The sequence below is a fragment of the Talpa occidentalis genome, unplaced genomic scaffold (genome assembly GCF_014898055.3).
Source record: "Talpa occidentalis isolate TD23 unplaced genomic scaffold, MPIMG_talOcc4v2.1 talOcc4.8, whole genome shotgun sequence".
Classification (NCBI taxonomy): domain Eukaryota; kingdom Metazoa; phylum Chordata; class Mammalia; order Eulipotyphla; family Talpidae; genus Talpa; species Talpa occidentalis.
The window spans coordinates 36696869-36711909 of NW_023605194.1; the positions used below are offsets into that span (position 1 = coordinate 36696869).

General features: G+C 54.6%; 1 protein-coding gene across 1 annotated transcript in view; it reads left to right on the forward strand.

Moving 5' to 3' along the window:
* The first annotated feature begins 2393 nt into the window (after positions 1-2393).
* ZCCHC24 (zinc finger CCHC-type containing 24) overlaps positions 2394-15041 on the forward strand; it is a 57700-nt gene continuing 45052 nt past the window's right edge. Inside the window, exons 1-2 of the mRNA XM_037497530.2 lie at positions 2394-2727; positions 14286-14486. Coding sequence (XP_037353427.1) covers positions 2482-2727; positions 14286-14486 — 447 coding nt within the window. The 5' untranslated portion in view covers positions 2394-2481. The remainder of the gene's footprint in view (positions 2728-14285; positions 14487-15041) is intronic.

Sequence of the window (15041 nt, forward strand, 5' to 3'; positions counted from 1 at the left end):
GGCCTCCCCAGTGGCGCAGCGGTTGAGTGCTGGGTTGCGAAGCTGCCCGCGGCCTCTGCGGCGCCAGTTCCATCCCCGGCTGCTCCCCGGCCACCGGAGGAGGGTCCCACATGGCGCGCAGACCTCTCCTGCTGCCCGCTGCTCCTCTCAGCAGTGTACTTTGGTCCTTCTGCCTGCTCTGCTCCCCGCTCTGGCTCTGGTGAATTCTCTCACCCTCCCGCGCTTCTGACTGTACCCAGTGCATGTATAAACAAACAAACAAATAAATAAATAAATAAAAACATGCCTCTATAAAAAAAAAAAATTAAAAAAAAATTGAAAAAAAAAAATAAAGCAATCTGAATCTATAGCTCACACTAGGGGAAAGTGCCAGCACTGCCACAAAATGGGGCTACTCTCACCCAGAAGAGTAAGGGGAGACGTGACAGAGAGCCCTGGGCTGGGCTTTTGGGTCAACCCTGGGCTCCCCAACTGCCTGCTGTACAGCTGGAAGATGTCCCCTCTCTGAATAGCATTTTTCTCTATAAAATCTTGGAATCTGGAGTAGTGACTTCAAGTCCTATTCCCCTCCCTCTTGGAAGCTCAGTAGCAGAGTCCCAGAGATGACTCCAAATATTTCCAAGAGTAAAATGCTTACCACGTTTATTCCTGACAAATGTGTACCTTCTCTTAAAACAAGTGCATTTTACACTGTCTTAAATTACAAAGGGTTCTGCCTAGATGTGTCTCTAGTGAATAAAAATATTAAGTCGATAGGTTTATGTGCTATCATTTGTGTTAAAAAATCGTAAATTATTTGATAGACAAAAAACTTGAAAAAGGGATCTGAAACAGAACAAGATCTAAGGGTTCGTAGTTGGTGATAGGTAGGGAAGGGTGGCAACTGGTCATCGCTGAAGTCGTTTGGGACCCAGCACCCACAAATATCTGTCGGTGTAGACAGTGGGAGAAATTCTTGTGGAGGGGATGAGGTGAACACAGTATCTTCTGATACCAGGTTGAAACTAGTAAATCACACACATTCCAAGACGCAGGACTATTAAGTCCCCATTTTACAGAGAACAGGCTACCTCGCAGAGGTTAGGTCCCATACGAGGTCACTGAGCTGAAAGGTGGCGAGCTGGCACCTGAATGCCTGGAGGATGGAGGAATGCTCCAGAAGGTCCCTGGCACTGGTGCAGTGCAAACTCCCAGTCTACCAGACAGTGAAGGCGTGGAGTTTGCGGGTGTGTCAGAAGGCAAAGGTGGGGCGCCCCACAGGCAAACTTGGACAAGCTGGGTCATCCAAGCTCGGGGGACAGTCGTCTCCCCGAGCTCCCCAGGCGTCATCTGGGGTCCTGGGACCCGCAGAGGGAACGGGATGGGCTGGGACCGGGGACCTCGCGGAGGAAAGGGGTGAGAAAGGAGGAGCCTTCAGAACAGAAATAGGAGAAGGGAGAGAGGGAGGAGGGTGAGCAGTGGGGAGTCCTTCCTGGGGCAGGAACCCGGGGGCCCCCCTTGGCGGAGCCAGCCCGCAAAGCGATTCTGCAGATGGAAGGAATTAGGTGGAAGGGGGAGGGTCTTACAGTGATAGCCAGGGCGAGAGCGAGAAGAACTTGTGTCAGAGAGGCTTGGAGAGGGGAAAACAGACACATCAGACTAGACGTAACTGGGAGAGAGACAGACACACAGACAGACAGAGAGAGAGAGAGAGAGAGAGAGAGAGAGAGAGAGAGAGAGAGAGAGAGAGAGAGAGAACAGCCTGCCAGAGGGAGAGGGGCATGGGAGTTACAACTTGAAGAGAGAGCGAGAGTAGGGGAGAGGAAGGAAACAGAAAAGGAAAACCGAGTAAAAATGAAATAACTGGGATGATTGCAAAGAAGGGGAGACAGAGCCGACCGCAGAGCGAGAAGAGACTGGAGGCTGCAGCAGTGCTGAAGCGCGGCGGGCTGCGGGAGCTGGGTAGGCCGGGCGGGGTGCGGGGTGGGGTGCGCGAGGGGAGGGCCGCCCAAGGGCGGGCCAGCACCCTACTACATATGTAGATGAGCTCCATTTCCCCGGTGACCCCGCCCCCTACTCCATATTCAACGAGGCAGCCAATAGAGGGCGAGCACAGCGCCGGAGGGGGCGGGGCCTCCGGGCGCCCGCCTCCGCGAGCGGCCGCTGAAGGGGTAAGCGCCCAGGCAGATAGCGGTTTGCCAGGCGGGCGGGGCGGGGCGGGGCGGGGCGGGGCGGGGCGGGGCGGGCGGCGCTGGGGGCGGGGCCAAAAGTTTCCTGCCCAACTTTCGCTGCCTCCTTCCTCCGCCTGCGCGCGCTGCGGCTGCAGTCGGGGGGAGGCGGCGGTGGCTGTGGCTGCGGGCGGCGCGCGGGCGCAGGGCACGGGACGATCGCCGTCGGGGCTCGGGCGGCGGACAGTGGGCGCAGACTCCCCGGTGCCCGCCCCTCCACTGGAGGGGGGGCGCGAGCGGGCGGCCGGGGAGGGGCCGGCATCACCGCCGCAAAATGAGCCTCCTGTCGGCCATCGACACGAGCGCCGCCTCGGTGTACCAGCCGGCCCAGCTGCTCAACTGGGTCTACCTGTCGCTGCAAGACACCCACCAAGCGAGTGCCTTCGATGCCTTCCGGCCCGAGCCTCCCGCCGGCGCCGCGCCCCCGGAGCTGGCCTTTGGCAAGGGCCGCCCGGAGCAGCTGGGCTCGCCCCTGCACTCCAGCTATCTCAACAGCTTCTTCCAGCTGCAGCGCGGAGAGGTGGGTGCCCCTGCGCGCCCCCGCCCTCCGCCCCACCGCGCGGGGCCTTTTCTCTCTGCCCGGCTCTTCCTGGCCAGGCCCTGCTGGACTCGGTATTGCCCGGCCCTGCTTGGCTCCGTTTCGCCCTGCTCTGCCAAACTCTACGCCCGGTGTCCCCGGGGCGCCGGAGCGCGTCACCTCCCGGCTGAGGCCGATCGGGAGCAGCTTGGGCGCGGGAGGGGCCCAGCCCCCGCCCCCCGTTCCTGCTGCCCGGGGAGCCCTTCTCGACAGTCAGGGGAGGGCGGGTGGGCGGCGGATTCCGGATTCTCCCCAGACCGCCTGGGCGCGGCTAGGGCGGGGAGCCCCTTCCAAGTGTCCTTCCCACGCCCAACCCCATCCCCCTCTTGGCCAAAGCTGTCTGGGACCGAGATTCTGCTCCAGGCTCTTCTGGAGCGGCCTAAGGTCTTTTCTCCTCCCACCTCGGTGGTTCCTGACTCGAGGGGCACCCTGGAGAGCTGTGACTCCTTCAGAGGGCTTTTCCTGCTGTTCTCACACAGGGACCCCCAGATACGTCCTCCAGCTACTCGCCCTCCCCCAGCCACATAGGAAGTGGTTTTGAGGGCTTGACCCCACAGACTGCGCTGTCCCCAACCCTCCCAGCCTGGACGGAAATGAAAGGGAAATCCTCTTGAGCTCTTGGGAGGGGGGTTAGATAGTGGGGAGAGGTTCCAGCTGCCCAGTGCCTGCTCCAGAAACCTGGGCAGCTGTGTTGCGGAGTCTGCCTGTTGGGTGAATTCTAGCACAAAGTCTACCTAAGAGCAGTGCATCTTCCCCAGTAGGTTAATACACAGATTACCAGGACTTCTTATCCCTTTTGAGGTATTTTATCCAGAATCTTCCTAGATACCATCCCTTTTTCCTCTTTCCCACTTACTCCCTCCTCATTTGGGAATTGCAGATAACCTTTCTGTGGCCTTCAGTAGCTCCCCTTCTGGCAGCTTTCTGCAAAAGTGCAGGGCCAGGGGTGGAGGAGAAGACACACCTGAGGGTCACTTTGCTTCTGGACATACTAGTTAGTTTTAGGAAAGGCAGAGACCTGAATGGGTTGACGGAGGAGGCCTTTGTGTGGAAGAGTATGCTGGGGCTGAGAGGAGAGGCCTTATAGGAGTCCAACTCTGTAGTTATTGATTAGGGGAGACATGTGCATACAGAATGCTGGCCTGAGGCCTAGACATGACCCAGCCCTGAGAAGTACAAAACCCGTGAGGATAGAAACGGTGTTGGACCTGTCAGGCGTAGTTGAAGAGGATGAATCTGGAAAGGCACCCCTTGGTGCCAGGCAAACGTATGTGTATGCCAAAGCTCTTTGCAACCATAACACACACCCTCCACTTGCGGAATTGTTTCTGGCTGGAACTCTTTAGTTCTCTTCAGAGAGTTTGCTGTCTCTTGAAGGAACTGACTTCGTGGATCAGTGACTTTGAAGAACAGTTTATGAGGTGTTTCTTCAGTGCCTGGGTCTTCTCAGTCGTGTGTTCTCTTTCCAAACACATGTTATGCTCCATGGGGGCCCCTGAGGATTCAGTTACCGGCCAGTGAGAGCCATAGACTAGAAGACAGACAAACTGATTCAGTGTGAATTGATGGGTGATTTCGTGGGGGTATTGTGCGAGCCCTGAAGGGAGAAGGGTGACCATGACCTACAAGTCAGGTCGAGGTTCCTGATCAGCTTCTACCAGCCTCTCTTCGCTCCCACCCTGTGGTGGTTATGTTCTCCAAATGTGGGTGTTTACTGAGAAGGCCTGGGAAATTTTGGCCATCGAGAGTCCCTTTGGGAGCAGGATGTTGTGCATCATCTTGGAAATTTCTAGCAACCAGAATCCCTCCTGTCACTTTGCTGCTGCTTGCCTTAGTTTCCCCAGGAAGTGGCACATTGCTTTGCTGGAGTCAGTGTTAAAGTTGGTAAAGGTGATCTAGAGCAACAGTGGACCTGCTTTGGGGGAAGTCCCTGTCTCTGTCTGGACCTCAGTTTACCCAGCTGTTAAATTTAGTCTCGCTGTCCCCCAGGGTGGTGAGTGTGGGATTTGAGAGTTGTACAAAACAGGAGGGGATGTGCCTAGAGACAGTCTGGGTTGGTGGGGGGAGAGGAGGCACTTTTCCCACACTCGTAGGTCAGTGCTTCCCTGGAGGGGCTGGAGGGCTGTGCCTGCTGACTTCTAGAAGACTCTTTTGGCTTCAGGCTCAATTGCTCTCACCCTCCCACCCCCCACCCGCTTAGTCTCCTAAACCCTCTTGGAGCCCCAGCTGTGCTCCTGAGGACAGGCTTTTCCTACATCTAGGGCTTAGCCGGTGACCTAATATGGCTCCAAAATAGCAACTGGCTGTGAAGGCAAGAAAATATACCCCCCACCTGAATGCCACCAAGGGGCTGGTTAGAGAGGAAGCAAGTCGTGTGTAGGCTGGAGGGGACTCTGTGAAGGGACCCAGGGGCCCAGGAGCATCGCCATTCTGTTCAAGGCCTGGCAGACCTAGTGGCAGTGCCTGCGGATGTGACTTGCATGCTGACCGTTGACCACGGCCTGTCTGCGCCAGTCCCTGTGCCAAGAGCCCACCCCCTCCTGCACCACCCCCAAGCTGCTACCACCACAATAGCAAAACACCATGAATGCAGCTGGGACTTGGGAGGGGGGGCTGAGGACACGGGGGGCACAGAAGCCCATTGTGCCCCTGGAATCTCAGCTCTGGAAGCTGAAGATAAGCCAAGGGTTCTGAGTGGAGCACTGGGTCTGGGAGTGAAGAGGGATATGGCGGAGTTCATATACAAGTGCAAGAGCAAGCATCAGGAGGTGACTTGGATGCTGGGGGTAGGGGAGCTCCTCAGCTTCTCAGTTTATGCTAAGGGTGCCAGGCCAATGCAGGCACAGACACCAATTTATAAAAAAGTCTTTCAGTCTAGAAACGGGGCCCTGTGAACTTGTTTGAAGCCCTGATCTGTGGCAACACTATATCTTTGGAGAGAGACTCCTGAGGCCCTTGGCTGAGCCCCTCATTGCTCAGGTATCCAAAGAAAGCAGTTCTTAGAGGGTGTGAGGAGTGGGTGGCATAAGGGTCCTCCCCTACCAGCTTTGTTTGGAATTAAAATTCATAGCTTTGTGGGGGTTGTGAATCTACCGCCAGAAAAGTGGAGCTCTCCCCTTGTTGAGCATTAGCTCTGAGGCTGCTCAGAGGCATGCTCTGAGCCCCTCCTGGGGAGTCCTTGTACCTGCTCAAGGGAAGGTATGACTGCTCTAATGCAGGTCAGATTCTTAGGGACAGTTGTGGGCTAAAGGTGCAATCCCATAGTGCAGCGATGCTTTGTGGAAGTTAGAAGAAGCTTTGGGGTTGAATATATTTAGAAAGTGGAGCATATAGTCCTCCCCCTGGCAACCTACCATGCCCCTTAGCATAGTAAAGGCTCTGAGAAATTCTGCAGTAAAAGTCCACCGACCTTTCTTCAGCCCCCAATTTCCCAAATCCAGAGTATGTTTCGAACACAATACCTGCCAGTGTTCTAAACATCTCCAAGCCCAGGGAAGGCTTCATCAAGGCAGACCTTTCCCTTGCTGGATCATCCCAACCCTTGGGATGCTCATCCTGGAGCAGTTAACCCAGGATCCTAGCGCTGGCTTCTGCAGCACTGAAGATGCCCTGTCTTCACCATCCATCAGAGACTTGCAAATAGCAGTAAGAGTGCGTGAGGCTGAACAGACAGACCCCACCCAGGGCCTTCTGCACACACAGGGTATTAGAACTCTTAGAGGAGCGACTGGATTGTGCTGCCTTAAAAAGTCCCCAGGTCTTGACCATCTTCTGAAGGTTTTAATGAGCCACCTATAGGTGGAGATGAGCCAAATGGCCCCTGGAGGTGTGAATATGCAGGACGAAGCCACATATCTGAACAAGGAGGGCTGTTTGCCTCGCTGGGGCTGAGAGAGGGCTTCTGGAAATGACGCCTATCCCCCGCAGCCTCTGTGGTCAGCCCCACACAGACCCAGCGGGCAGCAACCCTGGGTCCTGGGAGGAAGTCGAGCTCTGACTCAGGCAAGGAGGACTGTCGTTCGGGGCCTGTTGGCTGAGGTGGCCTGACCCTCCCTCCATCAAATTACATTGATTGGGCAAGCCTATACTCAGGAGGGAGACCACACCTCGGGGACCTTCTGAGTCAGGTGGGAGGGAGCAAAGCGGCAGCATTAGTAGCTAGTAATTATCAGCGGCAAAGAGCCAGGTGCTGTCAGCACCAAGAGGAGAGGCCTGCAGAGAAGATGGCCCTTAACTAGCAGTCCCTTATTTTGGGGTGGGGGGTGCCCTGTTCTTGGCATCTCTTTCCTCAGAGCTCCCATTTTACAGAAAACAGAGGCCTGGTCGGTCACCTGGCAAGTCATTGGCGGAGCCAGATCAAGATCTCTCCCATATTCTAGTGATAGTTGTCTCTCTGGTCCATCCTGCTAGCCTCCAGGTTGCCTCTCACCTGGATCATTGTCTGAACCCCAGTACAGGCAGTAACCTGGGGAGTTGTCAGGGCTCAGTGCCTCTGACATCTTGTTCCTGACATTTTGTTCCTGATCCCACACCTTCTGAGGAATGGTAGGGATTGATCCTGACCATGGGGTGTCCTGCTCTAACCACTCCCCAGAAATCCACCAAGGGTGGCCTGGTGGGAGAGGCAAAGGAGATGGACACTGAGCACTTCCTAGTACTTTTGTCTCATCCCCTGGCCAATGTGCAGCATTCCATTGTCCAGATGGGGAGACTAAAGCTCTTCAAGAGAATGACGCTACCTGGGAATCAGCGTCATGCTGGTCTACTTGAGGTTTCTGAAAGCACCAAGTAGTCCCACTGCTCCAAACTTTTGCCCTTGCTCTGGCTTCTACCTAAAATGCTCTTCCCTGCCTTGTACAAGCGACAGCTTACTTCTTCTTCTTCTTTTTTTTTTAAAGATTGATTGATTGATTGATTTATACAAGTACTGGATACAGTCAGAAGCACGGGAGGGTGAGAGAATTCACCAGAGCCAGAGCCAGAGCGGGGAGCAGAACAGGCAGAAGGACCAAAGTACACTGCTGAGGGAAGCAGCGGGTGGCAGGAGAGGTCTGCGCGCCATGTGGACCCTTGCCGGTGGCCGGGGATCGAACTGGTGCTGCAGAGGCTGTGGGCAGCTTCGCAGCCCAGTGCTCAACCGCTGCGCCACCAGGGGAGGCCCTCAGCTTACTTCTTTATGGCCTATGTGATGCACCCTCTCTGAGATTACCTGGCCGACCTGAGGAGCACAGCTCCCTCCAGCATCTGTGTTCTGTGCAGATGACTTGTACTGCATCTGGTAAAGTGCATCGTAACGTTTGCCATTGTTGAGAGGTATGTACTTCGTGTGTCTGTCTCTATGGCCATGTTGTGCACTCTTGAGGGGAGCATCCTGTCCCTTTCCACTTCACAGTCCTAGCCTCTGAGGCTTAGTCAGTGCCTGGGGCATACTAGGTGCTCAGTTAATGTTTGCTAAATGGATGAGTGGATGGAGGACTTGAATCCTCTCTTTCAATCTTCCTTCCCTAGACCTGTACCACTGCTTGATAACACTGTTTTTATAGCACTGAAGAAATGATTATGGGTTGCTTGATGAATTGGAAATAGCTGACCGGGGATTGATGAAACCTCATTCCTAGAGGTATTCCAGAAGCTTAGGTGTGCTCAGGGCTCCTGACCACCTTTGCTTATAGGCCTCTTTGAGAAATGGAGGACAGCTAGCATTCCTCTCCTCAGCACAACGCACAGAACACAAGCATATGTGCACACACAGATGCACATGTTTGCACATGATTTCAAGGAGGATGTGGATGGCATCCTCAGGCTCACAGTGAAGCCCAAATCAATATCTTTGTTATAGAGGCTGCAGGTCAGTGGTACCCTAGACTGGCTCAATATTTGGGTGCTTCTAATTCTGATTCTCAGTTTTGTGCTTTCTTCTTTGTTCAACAACTGTGCTCTGGAAGTGAGAGGCAGCCTGATCCCGAGACCCTATGCTCTAGCTGGGCAGAGGACATACAGCTATGCCATGTGAACACCTGTCAGGCGAGTGGTGACCTGGGAAGGAGCAATAGGGACAGAGTGGGGAGAGGAAGTCTCCCCTGGGTCTTCTCTGCTTTGTCCTGCTGCCACTGTGCACCTGCATCCTCTGGTTCTCTCCTTACTCCACCTACCAAAACCACCAGGACTTCTTATTTTAATTAGACCCTTTCCCTGAGCACTGGCTGTGTGCAGGGAGTTGTGTAGGCATGCCCAGGGGGGTGGACCTCCAGGAGACAGTGGTGCCCTTGGGGGTCCTGGGTGATCGGCTGCCACCTCTCTTGTGGCCAGCTCTGCCACCCTTCTGGCCCACAGGTCAGCTTGGAAACAGGAGTCGAGCTGTGGCTTGACCACAGTTGGGGAAGCCTTCAGTCAAGACAAGACTCCATTTTCCCACTGACCAGCTCCTTACCCTGATAGCCAGTTGTCTCCTTCTTTTCCTGACTCAGTGCACACCCACCACTTTGTGTATATAGGGGTATGTGTGTGTATATATTTGGTTGGGAGGGGGCAACTGGATTCCCAGAAATCCTCAAGGGGTGGTGAAGTGCAGAGCCCCTTGGAGAAAGGGTAGAGTCATGGATGAATAGTTTCTTGTCCCAAAGAGAGGATTTGGGTGTATATGTGTGTGTGCCTGCGTACACGTGCATTTGTGTGTGTGTGCGGGGAGGGGTGTCAAAGGATGTCTTTTGGGGATAAGAAAGCAGTTGTTCATCTGATGAAAGAATCCCCACAGAGCTGGGGACAAGAATCTGAATCCTCCTAAGGAGCTTGGGGGGCAGGACTCAGCATTTGCTTCCACCAGCCTTCCTTGGACACTTCCCTTCTCATTGCCTGCCTGACTACCGCATCCTTCCCAGGGGTGCTGCTTCCATCTCTGCCTGCTTTCCCACCTCTCTTCTCTGTATCTGTCTCTTCTTTCTCTAGGCTGCTCTCGGAAGCTTCTGTCCATCTACACTAACTCCTGGCTGCCCACTTACTCTCTTAGGAGGTGTGGGAGGTGGATAACAACTTGACAGGTTGAATCAGGCCTGAGAATCTCTCTTTCTGCACCCCAAGTTCCTCTGCAGAACCACCAACCCCAGGCCCCCCCCACCACCACCACGCAGCCCAGAGAAGCAGGTGCTTGATCTTGCCAGGGTCAAGGACTTGGCAATATGGAGTCTCAGGGCCTCTCTGCCAAGGAGAGTGGTCCACATCTGCCCTTTTCCTCTGTGTCCCTCAGAGGAATATTACAGGCCAGCAGATCTGAGTGTTAATCTCCCCTCAGCTGCTGCCCACCTTGGACAAGTTTCTCGGGCTCTCTGAGCCTCAGTTTCTATCTCTATAAAATGTGGCCAATAATGCCCATCCTAATAGTGTTCTTGCCAGGTACTAAGAGAACTAAGAAAGGAAAGGATCCAGTCAAATTCATGGCACAACTGGGATGAGAATGCATTTTAGTGTCTTCCCTCTTAACTGTCCCCAATAGCCAAGCTAGAATGTTGAAGTCCCTTAGGCACATGTCTCACACTCTGCTCCCTAATGCTTCCTGCTAGCTGCTGGGATCACTGACCCAGGGGGGATGGTCCACGCTGGACCTTCCTCCGTCATTGCTTCTTCCATGCTGGTGATATGGACTCCGATGGCCCAGAGCTTCTACCTAACATATAACCAGGGCCCAGAGCAACTTAATTCGGGGTAAGGACACCTTCCAACTTATTCCACAGGAACTCAGACATCCCAACCTAAGTCCTTCAAGGCGTTAAGACATCCCTTAGCTCATTTGTCCATGGTGGACGGGCGACTCCCAGATCCTTCCCTGCACCAAGACAGCCATGGCATAAAGGAGCAGGAGCAGATGACCCAGGGTGCAGAATCTTTGCCTTCGGGACCTACAGCCTGTGGAGAGATGCACAGGTGTCGCCTGCAAAGAGATGGACAGAGACTCCAGAGCCCCCCTCAGACAAGAGAAAGGGAGTCACAGGGGTCCCCACCCAAGCCTACAGCATTGAGAGACAGGACTAGATCCCTCTGGAGGAGGCCAGGGCCTCTGTGGTCTGTGGGACGTTGAGGGCACCTGAATCTGTGCTTTTCATACTGCCTTTGGAGACCCTGGCCTAAGTAAGAAGAAGGGGTGCATTCAAGGCCGCACCCCTGGAGTCAGAACCAGATCAGGAGCAAGGCCCTGAGGAGGGTTGGATGGACACAGAGAGAGCATAATGGAGTGGATGCCCAGTGCAGAACTAGAAGGGGAAAAGCAGTTGCTGGAGGGATCCTGGGGGGAGAGGCTTGGGTGTTGCAGAGTTAGGGGCTGACTGTCCAGCCATCTCCAGCTGCAGATGGACAGATGGAGCTCCTGTTGATGAAGTGCCCTCTGCGTGCTGGGCTTTGGGGGGTGTGTTTTCAAGGCTTGGGTGCTTTGACCTGAAGAAAGCAAGATTGCAGGAAAGCTTGCCCTCCTTTTCCTCTCCACTTGACATTTAACACGTGGGAAACCCAAGAAGTCAGGCCCGCTCCACAGGCAGAGGGAGAAACTGCGCGTCCTGGCCTCCACCCTATCCAGTCCCCATAGGCTGTGAAACTGGGCTCACCTTTCACCTCCATGGCCTAAGCTCCTTCGAGCTTCACAGAACAAGCAGCTCCTGCCCCACCCACCCGCAAGCAGGACTCCTGGCTCTTCGGCCTGCTGTGTGCCCGGTCTGTGATGCTGGGCCTCTCTGGTCCTCAGTTTGCTCCCCTGTAAAGCGAGCATGAGGTTGGGTCAGCTGACCGCTCTCTGTCCTTTCGGCTCTGAGGAGGTGTCCTCTTGAGTCCACAACCGTGGAGGACAGGCTGGACTACGCTGGAGGTGGGAGAGACAGGAAAGAAGGGAGCACTGGCCTCCCTCCTCTGACCTGGATCTGCGTGTGCCAGGGGTAAAACTATGACCCTGGTTTGGTTGTGGATGGGGTGTTGAGCTGCCAGGGAGAGAGCAGCTGCTCAGAGGCCTCTGGCTACCCAGGGATACCACGGGGCTGCCCGTGGGCAGGGGAGCGTGGCCACAAGACGGGGGAGAGGTTTTTCACGGTGTAATTAGTGCACTTTCTGGCACCCACCAAACTTCCCCTTCCTCTTGACAGTTTGCTGCCAAAATAGTCCTGATTCCTGTGGACTTGCTTAAATCTTATCCAGGAAAAAAAGGAAAGAGAGAAAAAAAGAAAAGAAAGAAAGGGGGGAAAGAGGGCTGTTATTTGTGAAATTGCATTTCCCAGCCATGGGGTGAGTCACACCATTTGGAGCTTCAGATTTCTTGTTTGGATGAACTTTGCTCTGGGAGGCTGGGATGCTGCTGCCCTCCCTCAGGCCAATTTGGGTAGGGAGTCAAGCAGAAGAGCTACCTGAGTGGTTGGAAGGCTCAGGTGCTCCCAGGGCCAGGTGGGGCTAGGCTGGGTTGTGCTTGGGCTGCCTGGGAGAGCTTTAAGCATGTAGATTTGTCTGGGGGGGGGGGGGAGGTGGGAAAGAGGCATTTAGTGTTTCATGGGGACAGTTTCAGTTTGCGAAGATGAAAAGCTTCTGGAGGCAGCGATGATGATTGCACAGACTGTGGATGTACTTAATGCCACTGATTTGTACACTTAAAAATTATAACAGGTTTTATATTATGTATATTTTACCACAGTAAAACAATACAGGGTCTGCCCTTCAGGCCCAGGTGGCTAATTTGGGAGGCCTGAGGTGGGGGCCAGAAAAGTGTATTTGTTAAAAGTACCCCACTTCATTCAATACAAGTTTGGACATACTCGTCTCATCTGTAAGATGGGGCTGATGTCTTCAGGGCTCTGAGCATCAGCTGCTTGATACGGGTCAAGTTTCAGTACCTGGGCATAGTAAGTGCTCAGTGTACGTTACTGTTTTCTAATCTCATTTCCATCCTCCCCATACACCTAAAATGTGTCCATCATCGATTCCCACACCTCCAGAGATCGGGGGGGGGGTCCCTCTGCCTCTGTCTTGGGCCATCTTAAAGCTGGAGTCACCCTCAGTTTGACTGCAGACTTGGGTGATCTCTTCCTCCATCCTGGGCTGGATGGTAGCACTAGCACTGGGCAGCGGGACAGTAGAGGCGGCTGGGAGGGGCCTCTGAGTTCTGTGCCCAGTTACTCTAGGCTGCCTGTGTGTCAGGCCTGGGCTGCCCTGGATATGGTTATCTGCGTCTCTCCTTCCTGATCCCAGAGGGAAAGGGCTGACCCAGACTCACACAGCAGGGTGTCGGGGAGCTGGTGGCACTCAGATGATGAGGGCTGTGTTCTCTCGGAGGGGACAGGCAGACCCCTAGAGGTGGAACTAGTAGGATGTGTGCATGGGTGGGCTCTGTCCTGGGAAGAAGTGCACCTGATCTCTTGACGCCAGTTCTCAGCTCACCTCCCTCCCCTTCCCACACTGAGGGGACTCAGCAGAAATGGTTGTTCTCACCCTAGACTGCTGTCTGACCCATCTTTATCAGGGAGCTGGAGGCAACTTCTTCCCAGGGGCTCTTCCCCCACTAACCTAAGGACTCCCAAGAATGAAGCCATGTCTCTCTATTAGAGACAAATCTGTAGTCCACATATGCTGTTGGTGGGCACCTGAGCTGGAGCCCAGGGGATTCCACTGCTCCATGTCTAGACTTGTCATTGATCCTCTCGGGATGCTGCTGCTTTCCAGTCTTGGCTTACCCCAGGAGAGGGGCCCATGGCTATTTCTTGCCAACTTCACTGCAGGCCCCACCTCACTAAATTCCTATGTGCCTGGCTGCTCGGAGCCTGTGACTCCTATAAATAGAGGCTGTATCCACCAGGAGCGGTCCTGGGCCATGTCTGCTTTGAAGCCAGGCGAGACATCTGGTTCCTGTCAAATGGAGGTGGGAGAGGTAGGAGAGGTGGGCCACTTCCTCCCTGGGCTCCCAGAGCGCTGGTCAGGGCCTGGTTGAGGGCTCCCTAGACAGGCTACACGGGCCTCATGCCACAGGAGATTAGGTAAAGTGCTGAACTTCAGTCTTCATTTCTGTACAATGCTGCATGCTAATATTCCTCTTCCTTACCAGATGGGGAAACTGAGTCAGCTCAGAGCGAAGTGACTTGCCTAAAGTCATTCCTCCAGTAAGTAGCAGCACCCTAACCCGATACCTTGCCTCCTGCTTACTGTACCTTACGTCTAGGCAGCATGTAAGAAAGTAAAGATCACTGTCACTGATTGTTTCCTAAGTGCTGGAGGAGAGAAAGTGCTTCACATTCTTGACTCTAACATTCTAGAAATCCTGTTGTTCTTCCTGTTTTCCAGACAGGGCCAGGGTGGCTAGCTGACTTGTCCGAAGATGCAGAAGTAGAATTAGGGTTTGTACTCTGCTCCAGAAGGCCAGGGCCTGTGGCAGCTGAAGGGTCCTTTTGAATTCATCTCTGGTGTGTGGAAACTCCACCAAGGTCATGGCTGCAAAAGTGCATATACCCGGGCTTGGGGTCCCTCACAGCCTCTGTCCCCCACAGGCACTGAGCAGCAGCGTGTACAAGAGTGCCTCGCCCTATGGCTCCCTCAACAATATCGCGGATGGCCTCAGCTCCCTCACTGAGCACTTCTCTGACCTGACCCTCACCTCCGAGACCCGCAAGCCCAGCAAGCGGCCCCCGCCCAACTACCTGTGCCACCTGTGCTTCAACAAAGGACACTACATCAAGGACTGCCCCCAGGTAAGACAGCCTGGCCCAGGTGGGGCTCATGGGCTCCCTGCTGACCTGTGGGCTGACCTCTGAGAATAAAGCAGATGGCAGGGTCCCCTAGGGACAAGCATGTGGCCCATTGCCCTCTGCTTTCCACCTTTTCCTTCCCTCTGGTGTTTCTGAGCCAAGACTGGCTGGTGTAGATGGGACAGAGGCCCAGCTTGGGCTAGGACTGGTTAGTCAGTTTGGGTGGAGGACCCCAAAATGAGGTTCTGTGCCTTCAAGTCCCCCGCAGTCTCACAGCCAGGGTGAGTGCTATTACAGTGGAGCAGGACGGGAGCCAGCAGCCTCCTCACAGCTCTCTGGAGACCCCATCTTCTCACACTTACATGGAAGGAATGTGGGCTCTGGGCCAGGAATCCAGATGTGTGCCCCCCTCCCCCAGTCTCACCTCTGTCCGCTCTGCAACAGTACATCCTTCTGAGCCGGCTGTGGTGAGAGAGCAAGGGAGGGGGGTCCTGCCCCCAAGAGAGGTCTGGGTGAAGAGATCTTGGGCACTTTGGGACTTGGCATCTTTTGGGGTGG